At 35.3% G+C, this 21,747-nt stretch overlaps 1 protein-coding gene across 1 annotated transcript in view; it reads left to right on the forward strand.

Annotated features, from left to right (window-relative positions):
- The window catches only part of CNBD1 (cyclic nucleotide binding domain containing 1), a 402,273-nt gene that overhangs the window by 54,355 nt on the left and 326,171 nt on the right, over window positions 1-21,747 (forward strand). The window contains 2 exon segments of the mRNA XM_061171726.1: window positions 6,500-6,567; window positions 6,570-6,606. Coding sequence (XP_061027709.1) covers window positions 6,500-6,567; window positions 6,570-6,606 — 105 coding nt within the window.

The following is a 21,747-nucleotide window of genomic DNA, read 5'->3' on the forward strand; positions in this document are numbered from 1 at the left end:
GTTTATTTTTGTATATGGTTGAAGGGAAGCTTTTAATTTCATTGTTTCCATGTGGTTGTCCAGGTTTCCCAGCATCACTTGTTGAAGAGGCTGTCTTTTCTCCATTGTATATTCTTGCTTAATTTGTTGAAGATTAATTGGCCATAGGTGTGTAGGTTTATTTCTGTGCTATTTTCTTCCATTAATCTCTGTGTCTGTTTCTGTGCCAGTACCATGCTGTTTTGATTACTGTAGCTTTGTAATATAGTCTGAAGTCTGGGAGGGTCATACCTCCAGCTTTTTTCTTTTTTCTTAAGATTGCTTTAGCTATTGGGGATTTTTATTGGTTCCACATGAATTTTAAGATTATTTATTCTAATTCTGTGAAAAGTGTCATGGGTATTTTAATAGGAAATGCATTAAATCTGTAGACTGCTTTAGGTAGTATGGCCATTTTAACAATATTAATTCTTCCAATGCAAGAGCATTTACATGTCTTTGTATCATCTTCAATTTCCTTCATCAGTGTTTTATAGTTTTCAGAATATAGATCTTTCACCTCCTTGGTTATGTTTATTCCTAGGTATTTTATTCTTTCTGATGAGATTTCAAAGGGATTGTTTACTTTCTCTTTCTGTTAGTTCATTATTAGTGTATAGAAAAGCACAGATTCTTGTATTTTAAACTTGTGTACTGCAACATATCTGAGTTCATTTTTTAGTTCTAAATTTTTTTTGTTGGAGACTTTAGGGTTTTCTATGTAAAGTATCATGTCATCTGAAAATGGGGATAGTTTTACTTCTACTTCTTCCCTTCCAATTTGGATGCAATTTCTTTCTTTTTCTTATCTAATTTCTTTGGCTAGGATTCCCAACATTATGTTAAATAGAAGTGATGATAGTTGGTATCCTTGTCTTGTTCTTGAATTTCTTGGAGAGGGTTTCAGCTTTTCAACTTTGAGTATAATGTTAGCTGTAGGTTTGTCATGAATGGCTTTTATTATTTTGAAATATGGTCTCTGTATACTCACTTTGATGAGAGTTTTTATCATGAATGGATGTTGAATTTTGTTGAATGTTTTTTCAACATCTTTTGAGATGATCATGTGAATTTTATCTTTCCTTTTGTCAATGTGCTGTACCATATTGATTGATTTGTGAATATTGAACTAACCTTGCATCCCTTATAGTAAATCCAACTTGATCATGGTGAATGATCTTTTTTGTATGTTGTTGGATTCAGTTTGCAAATATTTTGTTGAGGGTTTTTGCATCCATATTTATCAGAGATATTGGCCTGTAATTTTTTTTTTTTTGGAATGTCTTTGTCTAGTTTTGGTATCAGGGTAATGGTGGCCTCATAGAATGAATTTTGGAGTGTTCCCTCTTCTTTCATTTTTTGAAATAGTTTCAGTAGGATAGGTATTATCTCTTTTTCATAATAGATATAAAGGTCTGTGAAGCCCTTCAGTCCTGGACTTTTGTTTGCTGGAACTGTTTTGATTATATAGTCAGTCTCACAGCTAATGATTGATCTGTTCAGATTGTCTGTTTCTTCCTGATTAAGTCTTGGAAGATTGTATGTTTCTAGAAATTTATCCATTTCTTCCAGGTTGTCCAATTTGTTGGCATATAACTGTTCATTATATTCTCTTATGATTTTCATATCTGTGTGATATTTGTTGTGATTTCTCCTCTTCATTTCTTATTTTGATTTTTTCTCTTCTTGACCAGCCTGGCTAAATGCTTGTCAATTTTGTTTACCTTAAAAAATAGCTCTTAGTTTCATTGATCTTTTTTATTGTTGTTTTTTTTTTTTTTTTGGTTTCCACTTTATTTCCTCTCTGATCTCTAATTATGATATATCTTGGTGTGAGTTTGCTAGGGTTCATCTTGTTTGGGACCCTCTATGCTTCTGGTATCTGGACACGTGTTTCCTTCTTCAGGTTTGGGAAGTTTTCAGCCATTATTTTCTCAAATACATTTTTGATCTCCATCTCTCTTTCTCATCTCCTTCTGGGACCCCTAGAAAGCAAATATTGATATGCTTAATGTTATCACAGAGATCTCTTAAATTGTTTTCATTAAAAAATTCTTTTTGCTCTTCTTATTGGGTGATTTCCATTATTCTATCTCTGGATCATTTATGTGTTCTTCTGTATAACTTGGTCTGCTATTCAGCCCTTCCAGTGTATTTTTTTATTTCAGCTATTGAATTCTTTATTTCTGATTGGGGTTTTTTTTTTTTAATTTATTTATTTTATTTATTTTATTTTTGGCTGTGTTGGGTCTTCATTGCTGCATGCTGGCTTTCTCTAGCTGCGGTGAGCGGGGGCCACTCTTCATTGTGGTGTGCGGGCTTCTCATTGTGGTGGCTTCTCTTGTTGTGGAACACAGGGTCTAGGCGCACAGGCTTCAGTAGTTGTGGCTCACAGGTTCTAGAGCACAGGCTCAGTAGTTGTGGCGCACGAGCTTAGTTGCTCTGCGACATGTGGGATCTTCCTGGACCAGGGCTTGAACCTGTGTCCTCTGCATTGGCAGGCGGATCCTTAACCATTGCGCCACCAGGGAAGCCCGTGATTGGGTCTTTTTTATATTTTCTAGTTTCTTGTTAACATTTTCACTGGGTACATGTATATTTTTCTCCCTAATTCAGCTACCATTTTTATTACCAATGCTTTGAATTCTTTTCTGGTGAATTGTTTACTTCTGTTTCATTATTTATTTTTTCAAGAGTTTTCTCTTGCTCTTTCAATTGAGACCAGTTCCTCTGCCTTTTCATTTTGCTTAACTTTCTCTGTCTCTATACATTTAGGTGAAATGGTTACCTATTGTTGTCTTGAAGGTTTGTTGTTATGTGGAAGCACCCCTATACAGACTGCATGTACCCAGTGCCTTTGGTAGGCGAGCTGTATTTACATGGATGCAAGTCACAGTTTTCCTTAGCATGTGCTAGCAGCTATCACTTTGGTAGGGGGTGGGGCTGGAGATGGAGGCACTAGAGCTGCAGTGGGTTGTGAGGTGGGACATTCTGTCTGCTCAGTTTCCATCATCACCCAATTGGGGTGGCATCTGATCCCAAGTTGCTGGAGCAGAAGCCTTGAGGGTCACGCTCCAGCTGTCTCTGTTCCATTTAAGTGTGTGTTTTCCTCTCTCTCTGCATTGGGCTCCTTGCCCCAGAGGAGGTAGTGTTGAAGCAGGAGATGCTTGTGTTGGCCTCAGACAGAAGTTCGAGCTGTCTCTGATGTGCTGCCTGTGCAGGCACCCGCAATTGTTTCCCTTGCTACACTCAGATGCAGCCTCGGGTGCAAGTCCCCTTTGTCCCTCACAGCCAATCACTGCCCCCAGGCTCCACCCCACCCTGTTGTGGACCCATACCACAGGCCAAGGAGGGCCCATGTAGACTCTCAGTATATACTGGGAGGTGAGCTGTGAGCCACTGTCAGAGATCTGGGCTGCTTCTAATGCACTGCTTTAGTAAGCACCAACAATGGTCACTGCCACCCCACCTAGTCTCTTCTCCAGTACCAGGTTACCTCTGTCTCCTATGGTCAGATCTTTCCCTACTTGTGCCCTCTCCAGATCCAGTGCCACACTGTGACATGGAGTGAGCAGGGCCGAGTGTTTGCTCAACTAGGGCTGGGGTGCACGCCAACGTGCTCTTCCTCATGAGAGGAGCCCAGGCTTCCCACAGCCCTCCTTTTAGTCCCAGCAGTCCTCCAACCAGCCAAGAGGGCTCATATCTCCCATGTAGGACCTCTGGACTGAAGAGCCCAGTCTGTGGCTCTCACTGCCCAGGATGGTGTCTCCCGTGTTATCTCCCTTTTCCTCTGAGTCCTCTCCCAGGGGCACAGTCTTGACCTGATCACTTTTTTTCCCTTCCTACCTGATTATGTGTGTATCTTATAGCCTTGGTTGTACAGGATTCCTTCTGCCAGTTCCTAGTTTTCAGTGAGGATTGTTCTTCATATAGTTGTATTTTTGATGTGTTTGAATGGGGAGGTAAGCTCCACATCTTCTTACTCCACAATCTTGATTGATTTCCTCAAGCTATAGGTTTTGCATGTACTTCTCCTTCATCTGCTTGAAGAAGTTGGAGTTTTTTCCTTGTAGGTAAATTTCCTTGCAGATATACTTCAGTGAAGTGACAAATTTTGTTCATAGACAGTCTTTACTCATAGCATGGGAAATTATGAAAGTATCTTCTGGACCATATTCAAATTGTCAAATAGTTATTTGGATCTATGATCTACTCTCCAACTCTACTATAATTCTAAATCTTTCTTTGTCCTTAGCTTTCTAATTACATTTATTTCATGTTTCTTTGAATCTACTTCTCTTATCCACATTTAGGGGCATTCATTTACAAATTTCACACGGTTTTAAACAAAATGTATTCCTACTAAACACATAGGACTATATGTTTCTGTTTTGACAAGAGACTCAGAAATAGGAGTAGACTGCCAAATTACATTTTGTGATATTGAACATCCATCAGAGCATTATAGGGCAGTTAGGGCCTCGTTCTGAAAATTAGCTCTAGCATTTGACTTTTCCATTTCAACCTTCCACCTCTTTCACTTCTTGGGCACATTAATTTGGAGACATAAATTACAAACACCAGGTACATGTATACTAGCCACCACATCTTGAAAATTCTCAAGGGATAGATAAAGCAGACATATCAGTCATACACATAGAAAAGGACAAGAGTGAAGGTTTTAGCATTTTGGTATAGGCTTCTTAGCCACTCCAAAGATGATTTATCTAGATTACAGATTGGATTAAGGTTCCAAGTCTTGTAACATGGGCTCCATGTAGAAAATTTTTTAAAATCACACTTTTGTAGTTCTTTGAGCCTCAGTTTTGTTATCTACAAAATGGAGACGATAGGAGTATCAGCTAGTATAGTTGTGTAAGGATTAAATGATCTGATACATGTAAACTGCCTAGAATAATGCCTGGCACATAGTAAGAACTAACATGTTTTATTATTTACAGGGGTGGTATATCCAAAAAGTTAAGAGGATGGGTTTAGAAGTCAATTCAGTTTTCATATGTACTCTTTGTTCTCCATTTCCTAGTTACATGAATTAAGCAAATTATTGTTTGTAGTTTATTTATGTGTAAAATGGGAATTCAAGAATATCAACCTCTTCAGGTTATATAACTATACAATGAGACAAAAATAATGTAAAGGCCTTAGCACAACGTTTGTCATATAAGAAATACTAGATTTATAACAAGAAGAGATTGTAAAATGTGAGTTCCAAATAGAAAAAAATGAAAGGAGAAAGATCTTGAGAAATCTTCCAGTTATTTCAGTGGTTGGAGTTTAAAAAAATAGTAGATCCTTGGTCTACTGTATAGTGTGAGAGAGTAGGAATGAACATTTCTAATGTCATATTAAATCACATTCACATTGCATTATTTGAATCAATTAAGTTAAATTAAATTAAATAGGATTCTTAAAGTATATAGTATTTGTATTGTGTAAAGAATTAACATGGTGTTTTATGAACTCTGGCCAAGAGAAAAAAGCAGTTATAAATATTTTAAGGTGTTATTATTTATATTGACAATGAAATAAGAAAAGCCTTCTCTTGATAATTTTTATATTCATTGCCATGAGGCAAATACTGACTAAGTTTTAAGCATGATTATTTTTGATAATTATTGATATAAGCTGTCAAGATGAATGTTCAACATTTTAAGAAGCTGACCAGCTTTTCATGGTGGCTGTCTATTGAAAATTGAACAGGGCAGATTTTCCAGAAACAAATGTCATTACGTGACACTGAATGTCAATTTGCTATATTCCTGTGGATCTTGTTATTTACATTTTTAAATATTTTAAGTGGATTGAAACCTAACTGCAAGTAAGAATCACTTGGAGGCTGATAGTTAAAATAGAGAATCCCACCCAGACTGTACCTTTGGAGCTCTTACTTCATCAGGAAAAGGATCAGAAATCTGTACTTATAAAAAACATCCCAGATGATTCCATTGATCTGGATTTGGGAAGTGCTGAACTTTTGGTCTAAGACATTTTTATTCTGGTCCTAAAATAGCACATGACACTAATAAGTCATTGCAAAGAGTCAGATAAATACATTTTTCAATAATGTATATGTAAACTCTATGTGAATCATTTTGGGAGAATTTTAATTATGTGGTATATTTTATACAAGAGATTTAATAAATTACAGAAATAAAAATTTTGAGAAGACTCAACTTAAAAATTAAGTTTTTTGACAATTGACATTGCCCTGAATTTGATATTCTTAAAATATTTCTCACTGAAACACACTATAGACAATTTTTATAGTGGATATTTTTAAAGCATAAAATGTTTATGTTTCATATTTTTGTCATTTTCTTTTTAGACTAAATAGTATAGAATTAAGTTGTATATACTGAGTTAAAAATCTTTGCCTCAGAAGCTATTTTCTTATGATGCTTATAATGCAATTTCTCTCTCTCTGTCTCTCTCTCTTGTCTCTCTGTCTCTGTCTTTCAAGCCGGACCAATATCCTATCAGCACACAATATATTTATGAAGCAATATCCTAAAATATTCTTGCAAAAAAAAAAAGACTGCTTAAACTTTTCAAAGAGGAAGGGAAAAGGTAATGATGTTTTCTTTTGAAAGCAAGGTTGTATGTGTGTGCATGTGTGTGTGTGCTCACACACGTGCATGCATGAAGAACAAGAGGAACTCAAATACTGAAAGTGTTTGATCAGTTCCCAGTACTGCATGTTAAGGATCAGCCAAGGAACTACAAAGCTACAGTAATCAAGACAGTATGGCACTGGCACAAAAACAGAAATATAGATCAATGGAATGAGATAGAAAGCCCAGAGATAAACCCACGCACATATGGTCACCTTATCTTTGATAAAGGAGGCAAGCATATACAGTGGAGAAAAGACAGCCTCTTCAATAAGTGGTGCTGGGAAAACTGGACAGGTACATGTAAAAGAATGAAGTTAGAACACTCCTTAACACCATACACAAAAATAAACTCAAAATGGATTAAAAACCTAAATGTAAGGCCAGACACTATCAAATTCTTAGAGGAAAACATAGGCAGAACACTCTATGACATAAATCACAGCAAGATCCTTTTTGACCAACCATCTAGAGAAATGGAAATAAAAACACAAATAAACAAATGGGACCTAATGAAACTTAAAAGCTTTTGCACAGTAAAGGAAACCAGAAACAAGAAGAAAAGACAACCCTCAGAATGGGAGAAAATATTTGCAAATGAAGCAACTGACAAAGGATTAATCTCCAAAATTTACAAGCAGCTCATGCAGCTCAATATCAAAAAAACAAACAACCCAATCCAAAAATGGGCAAAAGACCTAAATAGACATTTCTCCAAAGAAGATATACAGATTGCCAACAAACACATGAAAGAATGCTCAACATCATTAATCATTAGAGAAATGCAAATCAAAACTACAATGAGGTATCACCTCACACCAGTCAGAATGGCCATCATCAAAAAATCTACAAACAATAAATGCTGGAGAGGGTGTGGAGAAAAGGGAACACTCTTGCACTGTTGGTGGAAATGTAAATTGATACAGCCACTATAGGGAACAGTATGGAGGTTCCTTAAAAAACTAAAAATAGAACTACCATATGACCCAGCAATCCCACTACTGGGCATATACCCTGAGAAAACCATAATTCAAAAAGAGTCATGTACCAAAATGTTCATTGCAGCTCTATTTACAATAGCCAGGACATGGAAGCAACCTAAGTGTCCATCAACAGATGAATGGATAAAGAAGATATGGCATATATATACAATGGAATATTACTCAGCCATAAAAAGGAATGAAATTGAGTTATTTGTAGTGAGGTGGATGGACCTAGAGTCTGTCATACAGAGTGAAGTAAGTCAGAAAGAGAAAAACAAATACTGTATGCTAACACATATATATGGAATCTAAAAAAAAAAAAAAAAAATGGTCATGAAGAACCTAGGGGCAAGACGGGAATAAAGACACAGATCTACTAGAGAATGGACTTGAGGATATGGGGAGGGGGAGGGGTAAGATGTGACAGGGTGAGAGAGTGGCATGGACATATATACACTACCAAATGTAAAATAGATAGCTAGTGGGAAGAAGCTGCGTAACACAGGGAGATCAGCTCGGTGCTTTGTGACCACCTAGAGGGGTGGGATAGGGAGGGTGGGAGGGAGGGAGACACAAGAGGGAAGAGATATGGGGACATATGTATATGTATAACTGATTCACTTTGTTATAAAGCAGAAACGAACACACCATTGTAAAGCAATTATACTCCAATAAAGATGTAAAAAAAAGAAAAAAGAAAAAGATCAGCCAAGGAAATAGAGATTGGTAGGGAAGGTTGAATTCATGCAATCATTTTGGAGGCATTTTAATTATGTGGTATGGTAACTGGGACTAATAAATATGTGTAGCTCCCTGAGTTTTTTCACTAGCCTTATATAATAAACAACTAGCCCTATATAATAAACATAATAAAATAAAATACTATTAGGAATGAAAAAGATAACAATAAATGATGCAGAGAAAACTATGAAAATTATAAATTATAATAAAATACTTTATATAACTTACAAATAATCTAGATATTGTTGGTTCATTTTCTAAAAAATATGTACTACTGTATTTATTCAAGAAGATAGAAATAAAAAATAACTATGTATAAATAGAAGTTGTAAAAAGTACTCTTCAAAAATATTTTTTGAAGCAAAAAGAACAAAAGCAAAAATTAAAAACCCATAGTCCAAGTGATATCAGTATAAGTTTTATATCAAGAAAAGGTATTATCTCTGCAACTTAATATTCTTGGAGTATAGAAAATGAAAAGTATGTTGTATATTTGTCATGCCTGTATAACTGATGTAAAAATTTAACAAGAATAACATAAACAAGAAATAACAATTTTAGTTAAGAGTATATAGGCATACATACAAAATAAAGTATTAGCAAATGAAATAATGCAGTAGTCTCTTAGCAGATTTGTACATTATGGTTAAGTTGGCTTCATCTCATGAGTACAAACTAGGTTCATTAGAAAAGCTATTATTAAAATTTTATAATATTAGTAGCTCAAGGAGAAACTATATGATGATATCTACAGATGATGCAAAGGCTTTTCATGTAATTCAGTATCCATGTCTCATAGTAAAAGCAAAATCATGCAGGTAAAAACGTAATGTGTGCAGTCATGTGACTGTTAAGTAATACAAAACATTTATATTTTTTCAGCCAGAAAAAAAACCTCTGCTCTAAAGTAGCAATAAAAATATCTTAAACTGAATTAAAATAAAATTACATAAAATATATCAAGAAATTGTAGATCTCCTCTAAGCTTAGCTTACACTGGTCCCTCATGTAATGTGATAAACCCATATATGCCCAGGTGGTGGGAATAAAGCTGAAGTAATTCAGAGAAGCTTTTGGCAGAATAAAATCAATGAGGAAACATGAATCTTGGTAGACACTAAATACCTGCTCTATTAAAATTATTCTTCAACAACCTTTACCTCTTATCATTGTCATATTCAACACTCTATAATTCATTTAATTCAAATGTCATGTGACAGATACAATAGTGAGACTGAAGTATGGCACCTGCCTGGCTGTGGGCAGCTGGTGAGAATGCCTGATACCAGCGCATTTGCTAAATATTGAAGTAAGACAGTCATGTGCAAGGAGAATAGAAGAAATGCTTCATACACCATTAAAACCACTTGGAGCAATGCTACACTAACGAAAATAAATGGAAAACCTGGCTGAGACATAGGGAAACATTTCTACATGAGCAAAAAATGTGAGTAAATGACAAGAATGAGACCAAGGACTGCTTGGAACTGTGATCATTACCTAAAATTTATTCTTTTGGTGGTATATTCACAGATACAGGAAATCAAATAGACACATTGTTTTAAAAAGAACACTGAATTTTGAACCAGAAGACGTGGATTTGAGTTTTTATTTCACCCAGTAGCAGCAACATGACTTTGGAATTGTCTCTGAACATTGACTGCACTCAGTTTTTACTCAGAAAAAGAGGATAACATTATCCTACTCGAGAGTTATGAACTGAAAGAGCTTTTTAATTGTACTGTTTCACTGGTATCATGGACTATAGATGACAATGTTATTTTATATAGATTTATGCCATCTCTCAAGAATTTCTGCCTTTTTATTTAAACAGGTTAAGCAACAATCACCACCATCACAAATTAATAAAAAATCATTGTATTGCTTGCTTCAAAAGTTTTTTTAAACAACAAGAAAAGAAGTAGACTTTTAATCAATACATTTTTACATCAGTTTATTTCCAGAGGAAAAGAAGTTTAAGGAAATGACAGTAGCTGAAGAAACAAATAATATGAATCCACAGAACTGTAGAAACCTATGTTAAAGATATATTTATTAAAGTTGTGATTTTTTTAGGAGGATAGGAATTCAAATATTTTCAAGGAAGCCTGCATTCTGATTAATACCTTACTTGACTTTTATAAAAATTCCTATTTAATGTTACACATACTTTAGGGAGACATATGTAAGGAAGATAATATTTTGTATTCTCTTTTGATATATTCTCCTAATAATATGACCACTTCCCTTCCTGAACTCCATGCACCATCATGGTTTCAGAGAGAAGGGAAGGGTAAATACTATTTTGAGAAGCAGGAAGATATAAAATGTAGGCACTTGGGGAAAAGTAGTGATATAGAAACAGAGGAAGTTAGCTAAGCTCAAGAATTGTTGATCTTCATCCACTCCCATCCTTGGTATGAACCTCTCCATGGGGATATGAGGGTTGAAGAAACATCCAGATAGCTACTGAAGAAACTGCATCCTCTAGGGCAGTGATAAACAACTTGGACTGCACATTAGAGTCACCCAGAGGGTTTTTACAAAATACTGGTGCAAGGTCTCTTTCCAACCCAGACTATTTAAATTGGAATCCCTGACTTGGGGCCAAAGCCTAAGTATTTATTTAAACAAATAGTCCTAGATGATGCTTGAAAATTATTTTTACAGTAAAACCTAAATTGGGCTTCATTCAACATGAAATGAGAATAATAGCACAGCATTGGTGGAGAAGATGCTGAGAGATAACCTGGAGCTAATGCCACTGGTTCCACTCGGCCTGTGTCAAGCATGTGTGAGGTCCAGAAATTCCTGTGAACACTGGTGAGGAGACAGTGAAATGCTGATAGGACTGAAGGGTTGTAGGATCCTGGAGAGGGGAAGAGCTGGCTGCTGAGGTAGAAATCTGGATGACCAAGGGAAAGGTAGTCAGCAAGAGCAAATGACGTTGCCAAAAATACAGTCTTTCCTCAACAGATGCCAATCTAGGGGCCTGCATAGACCTGTAGCCACTCTGCAACAGGAACATGATGATGATCAGCTTGCAGCTCATAGGGAAGAGGAGCTTCTCCCTCCAACAGTGGTCATATTAGCAACCCAACCTCTCCCAACATACACCCATACCCAGTTCAGAAAGGAAATGGACTGGGCAGAAAATGGGCATGACTGAGCCTTTATTTACTTGACAAAAAACAAAGCTATTTTAATCAAACTGTTTCAAATCAATGGGACAGACACCATATGATGGCATTGCAGGAAGAGAATCTGTGAGCTTATGGGAAAGTCTTAGGTTCTTTATAAAAAATAAGCAAGTTGTCTTCTTTGTACATGGTAGGGTTTAAATAAAATTAAATCCCACTAATCTACCTAGGTATTAAAATACCAAAACTGTATCCATATAAAAAGGAGCCAGAGGGGCTTCCCTGGTGGCGCAGTGGTTGAGAATCTGTCTGCCAATGCAGGGGACACGGGTTCGAGCCCTGGTCTGGGAAGATCCCACATGTCCCAGAGCAACTGGGCCCGTGAGCCACAACTACTGAGCCTGCGCGTCTGGAGCCTGTGCTCCGCAACAGGAGAGGCCGCGATAGTGAGAGGCCTGCGCACCGCGATGAAGAGTGACCCCCGCTCGCTGCAACTAGAGAAAGCCCTCACACAGAAACGAAGACCCAACACAGCCAAAAATAAATAAATAAATTAATTAAAAAAAAAAAAAAAAAGGAGCCAGAGGAAAATGTCCTTTAACAACGAGAAGCTGCAGGGGTTACTGTCTCTATAAACTACGTTATTCTAAATGATCACATCTCAGGATGGCAGGGTTATGGCACAACTAACATGGAATCTGTCATAACTTTAATAGAAAAGCACTTGGAAATCTAATTAGGACATTGTAAAAATGAAATTTCATGGAGTAATGATAGCAAAAATAACCTCATGTAAATAGATGTCTACATCATATATCATCAGGGATGCAAATAGAAACAACGAGATACCGCTACACAATTATTAGAAGGGCCAAAATCCAGAACACTGACAATGCCAAATACTGGCAAGAATGTGGAGCAACAAGAGGTCTCATTTATTGCTGGTAAAAATGCAAAGTGGTACAGCCAGTTTGGTGGTTTCTTACAAAACTCAACATACTCTTACCACATAATTCAGCAATCACACTCCTTGGCATTTACCCAAAGAAGTTGAAACTTACGTCCACACAAAAACTGGTACACAAATATTTATAGCAACTTTATTCATAATTGCCAAAACCTGGAGGCAATCAAGATGTCCTTCAGTAGGTGAATGGCTAAACAAACTGTGCTACATCAGGCAATGAAATATTATTTAGTGTTAAAAAAAAAGAGCCATCAAGCATGAAAGGACATAGAGGAAACTTAAATGCATATTACTAAATGAAAGAAGCCAACCTGAAAAGGACATACTGTATAATTCCAACTGTATGACATTCTGGAAAGTGCAAAACTGTGGGAACAGTAAAAAGATTAGTGGTTTGGACTTTAGATTCTAAAGAGACTAGGATATCCCAGCTGCTTGAATTGAAGCTTAGAATTTCACTTCCAGATCTAAATGCAGTAGTAACAAGTGGCTTTGTTTTGGGTTAAAATGATGTGGAACTTTGTAATATGTATATTTTCCCAAACATTTTAAAACAATCATTTGGTATAGTACATATATTACCTAGATGGATTATAAATTCTCTCTAAAAATGTAAGTGCAGAAAATTTTGGAAATTAGAGATGAATATTTGGAGATAAAGAAACTGAAAACCTAGACAAATGGATTCTGAAAGACTGACTTAAAAACATCTTTCTGCAAAATTGATTTCTTGCTTGTGATTTTCTTCTGAGATTTTGGACTCTATTTTGTTCTCTAACATTGTCAAAATTACCCATGTGCAACAGCTTGGATCTGGCCTCAGGATAATCAACCATAGGATATTTGGAAAATATGTATTTAACTTTAGAACAAATAAAACTATTCTCGCTATGATTGTAAAACCCATATTTTCACTGAAGTTCTGAGATCCATTGAATGAGATGTTCCCTGTATTTTTAAAAGTCAGAATTAGAACAATTCTGTTTCACTATTTTATTCTAAAAAGAAAAGTAAAATTTTACACACTCTGGAAAGAAACTTTATGAGACAGTCTTATTAATTTATTCATTTACTTAATATACTCTGAGCAGTGACCATGTGCTGAGTGTAGGTCAGGCAGGGTCTCTGTACTCAGAAGGTGCAGGTTGGTGGCACTGACAGACCCTGAGTAAGAGGAGATGAATGAAACGTAATGGGTGTCAGAGGTGATTACAGGTTTGGGGGTTGGTTGCACTGAAAGTGCTTATACTAACCACAGATGGTGTCCTGGAAGGTCAGGGCAAGCATCCCTGAGGAAGGGATGTTTAAATTCAAGGATAAGTTAAGAGTTGGCTAGAAGAAGAAGGGAAAGAGTCTCTGAGGCAGAGAGAACTGCATGTAATAGTCTTCACACTGTTGATTATCCAAGTGCTGGTGAAGCTATCTTAGCTGATACTCTATTTGCCCAATTTAGTAGTTGTGAGCAGAAACCTGAAAACAGTATTTTCAAAACCTGTCCATGATCTCCCCTATGGGTACTAAGATGAAAATGGTGGCTTGGAGGGATGCAGGAGAAGAAAGAAAGAAAGAAAGAAAGAAAGAAAGCAAGAAAGAAAGAAAGAAAGAAAGAAAGCAAGAAAGAAAGAAAGAAAGGAAGGAAGGAAGGAAGAAAGAAAGAAAGAAAGAAAGAGAAAGAAAGAAAGAAAGAAAGAAAATGAAAGAAAGAAAGAAAGAAAGAAAGAAAATGAAAGAAAGAAAGGAAAGAAGAAAGAAATAAAGAAGGAAAGAAAGAAAGAGAAAGAGAGAAAAGAAAGAAAGAAAGAAAAAAAGAAGGAAGAAAGAAAGAAAAGAGAGAAGAAAAGAAAAAGAAAGAAGAAAAGAGAAAGAGAAAGAAGGGAAGAGAAAGAGAAAGAAAGGAAGGCAAGAAAGGGAGAGGGGAAAGAGAGAGAGAAGGAAAGAAGGAAAGAAAGAAGAAGAAAGAGGAGAGAGAAATACAAGGGAGAAATGAAAGACTGTCATGCCAGTTCAGGAGCAATATTTTGACCTTTAGGAGAATTCTATGAAGGGAAGAGGAGGAAACTTTATAGAAATCTAACTGGTTGCCTCAGCCATGCTCTGGTGTCATCCTTTGTGGCCCAAATTAAAGATTTTACTATGAAATAAAAATGAAACTCTGGATGGCTTGGGCATTATTGTAGCAAAGTGACGGTGATTTGTAGAAATTGCCTACATGTATAGGATTTCCCTGTATCAAAGTGGAATGATACACAAAAGTCTTAAGCCTGAGTCTAAAGAAAATGCCATTTATGTTTATGATTACCACTGAGGAATGATAGATTTTGCCAGAAGGAAGGACCTTTTATCATGCTTCTTTCCTGAAGTGTCTGGGAGTAGGTGCTGAGGAGGGCTGGAGTGCTCTGCCCGGTAGAGGCATTCTAATTTGGAGTTGTGGAGCAAGCCAGGAGTGAGGAAAGGCAGACAAAAATGGGGTAGAAAAGAAGCAAAAATAGCCAGGAAATAATTGAAGGAAGGTGTGCACTGAGTGAAGAGAACACACTGGTCCTGCGCATGGGGGTAAGGACATTTAAGAAAAAAAAGATCTATTAATGGATTTCAAGTACCTGTGTCATATGTGATACAAACATCTAAGATAACCCCAGCATTTGATGAACTCTACTATACTTACAAATGCTCTAAGTACTTGGTTTAATTTAATTTCGTTTTGTTGAGGAGATATAAGAAAGGTTGGTTTTACTTCTAGATAAACAAGACATGGAATAAAGCAAGTATTTAAGGAAGAAGCACAGTGGCAGACGTAACATCAGAATGTAATTTCCTAGGAAATTGCTGAAATTTTAGGAAGAGCTTTCTACTTGCATGAATTTTCATGGGAACTTATTTAGATTTTAAGGGGTCAGTAGATCCCTGCTAATACCATCTGTATTGCGTGGAATTACCAACTAATATCCCAATAATGGAAAAATGTGATACCATCTGTTAAGAGTTAGGTAGTGGACATGGTGAAATTATGAGTTCAGCTGAAGAAGTAATGTAGATGGTGATGTCTTATAAATCCTATTCATCAAAGACCATATGCAACTAAGGGAGAAAAGCCATCTTTGATTCAAAGGGAGTCAGTTCTATGGTTCAAAAGGATATGGTTGAAAGTTTGGAGTTTCTTCCAGGTTGTATAATATTGTTGGCAGGAAATTTGCCTCCCTGTCTCTAAATTGGTCTTTCCATTTCCCCAAATTAGGGGTCCCATTCATTACTTAGATTAGCCCTATGGAGTTAAGACTTACTTGAGGAGATTAGTATAAAATCAAAAGAGAAATTCTGAAAATTCACAGGCCACATTTTCTCTGCATTTAATTCTTCTCTTCAATAAATCAAAGTTGATCTAAGAATGAAATTGTTTTTATAAGGAAAGCTGTTTTGCTATAAGAGTGAAGGTGTTGCATCAGGAGAGCATCATGGACATCTGAGGCTGCTGATGAAGCACTCTGTAGCTCAGCTGCTGAGGGGCACCACCGGGGGCTGATCAATAAGAACAAATGAATAAGCAACTATGGTGAGGGGACATTTAGACTATAAATACCCAGAATCGTGAGGACTGAGAATGTTTGGCCTCAGCAAGGCGACTCTGCTCATCAAAATAGGTCTCTGAAGACCTTGGGGCATTAGCTTCCTGTCAGGGTAAGACCCTTTACCAGCAACGGTGAAAACAGTGCAGAAGCCCCACCAAGATCATTTAGCCGGTCAACACTTGAGTCTTCGTTCCCTAGCAGTGTGCTCCAACAGCAACATTAGACTTTTGCTTTTGTGCCTTCAGCTTGTGGTTTACTAAGCTTACTCTCCTGGGAACCAACTGTTAAAAATTTGGACTCACCTAAATTTGGACTTTTAAAAAAATTTATCATTGGTTTGGAGAATATTTATTTATTGGCTTTTTAAGAGAGATTATTCTGGGACTTCCGTGGTGGTCCAGTGGCTAAGACTCTGTGCTCCCAATGCAGGGGGTCTGAGTTTGATCCTTGGTCAGGGAACTAGATCCCGCATGCCACAACTGAAAAAAATGATCCTGCATGCCTCAACTAAGACCTGGTGCAGCCAAAATAAATAAATATATTTTTTTAAAGCCTCAACTTAAAAAAAAAAAGTGACATTATCCTGTATGCTATTGGCTTGTGAAATTATTATAATTCCTGCAGTAAACCTGTGTTAAACAAAATATTGGCAAAGACAAATCATCAATCAATCAATCAATCAATCAATCAAAATTAGGTTCAGCTTGAGTGACACTACAGCTGAATAACTGGAATGGGGTTTATCATTATTTCTCAACAGTCAATAATAATCATTAATTCCTATATAGAGATCAGGTAGAGAGCATTAGTACTGAAAAAAGCCTGTCTATAGAATGTGGAAATGGGGCTGGAAAAGGAACTAGATGAAAGCCATTGAGGTGACTGCATGAGAGCTTGACAAATAGCTAATTTAAGAATGCTGAGCAAAATCAAAGATCAGTTAAAATTAGATAATGTAGATTTGTAATCACCGAAGTGTGTGACCAATTCAGCAATGTTCTGTGGGTGGAAAAAGTAGGGTGATTAAATGGAAAAATGGAAATGATTCATACCTGGGAGTTGAGATAATGAACACAATGAACTCTGCTTGGGCTGGGTGTTCAAGAAATGTTTGCTGAATTGAATTGTGACTGGAGGGAATTTAGGTTATAAGGAAAGGCAGAACATGGTATTTGATCATTATTTTATAAATATATGTTAATATACTGCTATATTAAAAGTTGTCTTTAGATATCCCAAGTTTTTGATTTGAGGCTCAATTTCAATTAATCCTTAGGAGGTAAATCTGTGAAATAATCTTCTCCAAACAACTTAACTTTCTTGCATATTTGTATAGCTTGTCATATATTCAGGAAAATGTATTGCTGCTTTAGTCTGTAGAGTACATTAAGTCCAACTGTTCATTTTTAACTGTGGATTTTCTATTGCTCTTTGGAAATGAAAGAGAAGACTTTGAGTTTGTCAAGGACATTAATTTAGTAGAAACCAGGGAAATATTGCTTACCTCTGTCTAACCTTAAAATATTCTTTCTTATATTATAAGAGATGACAGGATTCCAATGTTGACTGTCAAGAGTTTAAAATGGAACTTGCCTTCAACTCTCCTCAATTTTAACTTTAGGTATGTTGGCAATGTGTGGGACAAAGTCAGCACTCTTGCTTAGCGCAAAACAAAGTCTGCAATTCACCAACTTTCATCCTGGGGGTGGAGATTTAGCCATTGTTATTTCCCTGGTTTGGCATTAATGACAATTAAGCTAAAATCAACAGATAGAGTTAACTTAGTGTACTTGAAGTGACTGAATTTAATTTTTATTTTTATGTCAGGATGACTTCAGTTCCTTAAAAAAGTGATTGAAGAATCCTACAGAAAATATCTTCAGAAAGAGTACATATATTGCTCTGGCTCTAACTACTACTTAGTAAAATTTATATGCATTTACAAAAAAGTGGTGGAGGGGGTTATAGAAGGATTTTGAAGAATGACAAAAAAAGCTTGTAAGAGCTCTGATGTAAGGATATATGGAGGATAAAGTTCTGTGATGGCCTCTGGACTAATCAGATCTAGGTTTGAACTTCAGTTCTGCAATTTGGCAATTATGGTAGCTTAAGAAAATTACCTCAAACTTTGAATCTTAGTCTCTTCATCTAAAAATGGGGACAATAATAATACTTTAGAGCGATGTTGGAGGATTGGATGAGATAATGCATGCAAAATTTTACTTTATTTTGCTTAGTGCTGGTGCTAATCCCAATCACCTGAATTTACTGAGGCATTAAAAAAAAATCTAGAATACAGCCAATTTAAAAACATTTTTATCTATAAAAACTATATTTTGCACTATGAATGGCTCTTTCACCAATGTACGATTTTGTAATACATACATTGGCCATTTGGAAAATATTGGCCCATTGAACTATGCAGATCTTGCAAATGTAGACATGTTTCTTTATGTAATATTAGAAAAAAACACAATTGTGATATTGTTAATATCACAACTGATCTCCACAGAAAAGCCTTTAAGTACTGGGAAGCTTTCAAACTCACAGAGAGAGGTAAATACAAGTTTTCCAAAATTCTAATTTTCACTTGAAAGCTTGCATTTTATCATTGGCAACATATGCTGTATCTTCCTCGAAGTGACAATCCCACTTCACTCATTTTTGAAAAAAATATATCCTAAACATCCAATTCAATTATTGTAGCTGGTTGGTTGTTCTTTCAAGTAAATATACAGCACAATGAAGAAAGTGGCTAATTCAGCTTGCAACTCAGTAGTAGAAGCACTTTTATTTGAGACAAATATTTCTTTAGAATGCCACAAAAATACTTAATCTGCACTTCTCATTTTGTCATGCAAAGTATCACAAAGAAGTGTACTCAAGGGTCAAAGGGTTAAGATTAAATAAAATTACTATTTTCTGTTTTTTTAAAACTGCAAATGTGTGGCAATGAGGAATTAGATGCTACTAGTTTGATTCCATTGTCTTGATTCATGCTTACATGCAAAACAATGCCAAAAACATTTAAAAGTCGATAGCAGAGAAAGGAATAGAGTTACAAAATTACTAGCATTCTATGGTATCTATCCAATTCTATAAATAATTTCATGCATCCATATCATTTACTTGGAGTAAAAATTAATTCACAAATAATTGTACATGGTGATGCCAAAAAAGTATGAATAGATTAATAGAGAATATTTATCTGTTGAACAGTGGCTATGCCTATTTGGCAGGGTAAAAATATTTTTGAGTAAAATTTAGCATTTTTAGAAGTTTCTTCTCCAGAAAAATTCCTTTTATCTTCTTACTGGAATATTTTTTGTCTAACTCTTTGTCCTCTTATATGTCTCAGCTTAAATCTCTCTCTCTGAAAGATACTGTCTTTTCCTGGCAAGCAAAGTTTTTATATTCTTTTACACTCTGATAAGCACCCTATGGTTGTTTTCACAACGTGTATAAATTCTTCATATCACTTTTAACATCTTTCAATAGTACATTTACAAGACTGATTATTCTATTAGTGCCTTCCTACATTAGATATTAAGGAACATAAAGACAAATACAATAGATGTTTTGTATATTAAACTTTTACTCAGCATCTTTACTGAATTATCTTATTGATTCTAGTATCTGTAGATTCATTCGGATTTTCCATGTATATAATTTGTCACCTGAAAAAATAATACCTTTACTTGACCTTTCCAATTCTTATACTTTTAGTTATTTTAATTTTAATGCCCAGGACCTCCACAATAGTATTAAATAGGTTAGAACAGTATGCAAATTTTGCTTTTGATTCCAGAGGCAAAGTTTTAATATTTCACTCTAAGTATTGTATGTTTTGCAAGTACTTTTGTCATATTAAGAAAATTCACTTGTGTTCAGTTTGCTAAGATTTTGATTACAAATGAATATTGTATCATATTAAATATTATTTAGTTATTAATGATTTTTTCTCCTGTATACTGCTAATGTGTTGAATAACATCTCAACTAGGCTATGCTATATTATCTTTTAAAATTATCACTGGATTCAGTTTGTTAATATTTTGCTCCAGATTTTTGCATCATGATATTGGCTTATAATTTTTGTTTCTTGTAAAATCCTTGCCAGATGTTGACATCAAGACTATGTTGATGTCATAAAACTAGACAGCAAGTATATGTGACTTTTCTATTTTCTTGAAATGTTTGGTTTTATTTATTTATTAAGAGTTTGTAGAATTTATCAGTAAGGCCACTTTGGCTGTGAGTTTCTTTGTGAGGAGATTCTTATTTAATAGTTATATTCTTTAAAATATCTAGAAAAATTCAAGTTTTCTATTTCTTCTTGTGTCCATTTGGTAATTTGTACTTTTATAGTTATTTGTTCCTTTCATCTAAATTTTCAAGTTTATCAGCACGAAATTTTTCATAGTATAATCTTTTAATCTGTGGGATCTGTGATGAGGTCTTCTTTTTCATTCCTGATATTATTTATTCCTGCCTTCTCTCTTTTTGTACTTGACTAATGTTTTGCCAAGTTTATTAGATATGTTTGTTCCAATTTTATTATATACTTATATACTTCTACTTATTTTGGGTTAACTTGCTCTTCTTTTTTCACTCTTTGAGATAGATCCTTAGCTCATAGATTGTCAACTATTTTTTCTAAAAAACTATATGCATTTATAGCAATAAATTTCTTTCCATTTATTTTCATCTACACCTTTTTATCTACCACCCAAAAAATCCTTAAGATGGTCAACTGAAAAAAAAGAGCTTATTAAAGTAGCTGATTACTGGGGAAAAGAGAAAAATAGTTTACACAACCACAATGATCAATAAAACTGAATTTTATTTAAAAAATCCTAAACATATCGGTTACAGAAATATTATTACATATATACAAGTAACATGATAGTGCAAATATTACATATCTTGGAACAATCTTATCAAGTAACAAGTAGGACTTGTATGAAAGAAAAAAATCTTTAGAGGCCTGAGAATAACACAAAAGATTCAGTTATCAAATTAGACTTATGAGAATCAGAGATTTTACCCAGTATAAAATTTCACTAAAGATTTAAAGGTACAAGTAATTGGGAAACACAGAAACATAGAGAAGTCTGAGATTACCAACATAGCTCCAAAAAAGATGTGAATCATGTCCACAACCTCCTATACTCCCACTTGCCTTGGCAACTTGCACATTTATTAATCTCTCATAAAATGATTTTGAATTTTATATGACTGAAAATTTTAGATAATATATATTGAATTGTTGCTAGTTTTAGTATATATATATAATGATGAGGATTATTTTCTACCATTTCCCAAAGACCATAGGACACAACTTAATCAATCAGTTAATTAATTAATATATATGACCATCTATTTCCTCCTGTTGCTTTTGGTGGTTTGGTATCCCCTGCTTGGCTTCAAATATCTTATATATCATTGGGGACTATTCTGAATCCTTTGGCTGCCTTGAGATTTTCAATGTAAAGGCAGGAATATCAGGAATCTCTTGCCTTGGGCAAATATGATGAACTTGAGCCAAAAGAATACTGGGTCCACGGGGACTCACTTTCTAAATTTCCCTCACAAAGTTTGCCATATCTACCTCCACCTTGCCCTCCAGTCCACAGACCTCTCTCCTCTAGAAGACAAGAACTCTATTCCATTTACATTTGAGAATCAGAGCTGGGTGGAG

The sequence above is a fragment of the Eubalaena glacialis genome, chromosome 17, assembly GCF_028564815.1.
Source record: "Eubalaena glacialis isolate mEubGla1 chromosome 17, mEubGla1.1.hap2.+ XY, whole genome shotgun sequence".
NCBI classification, from domain to species: Eukaryota; Metazoa; Chordata; class Mammalia; order Artiodactyla; family Balaenidae; genus Eubalaena; species Eubalaena glacialis.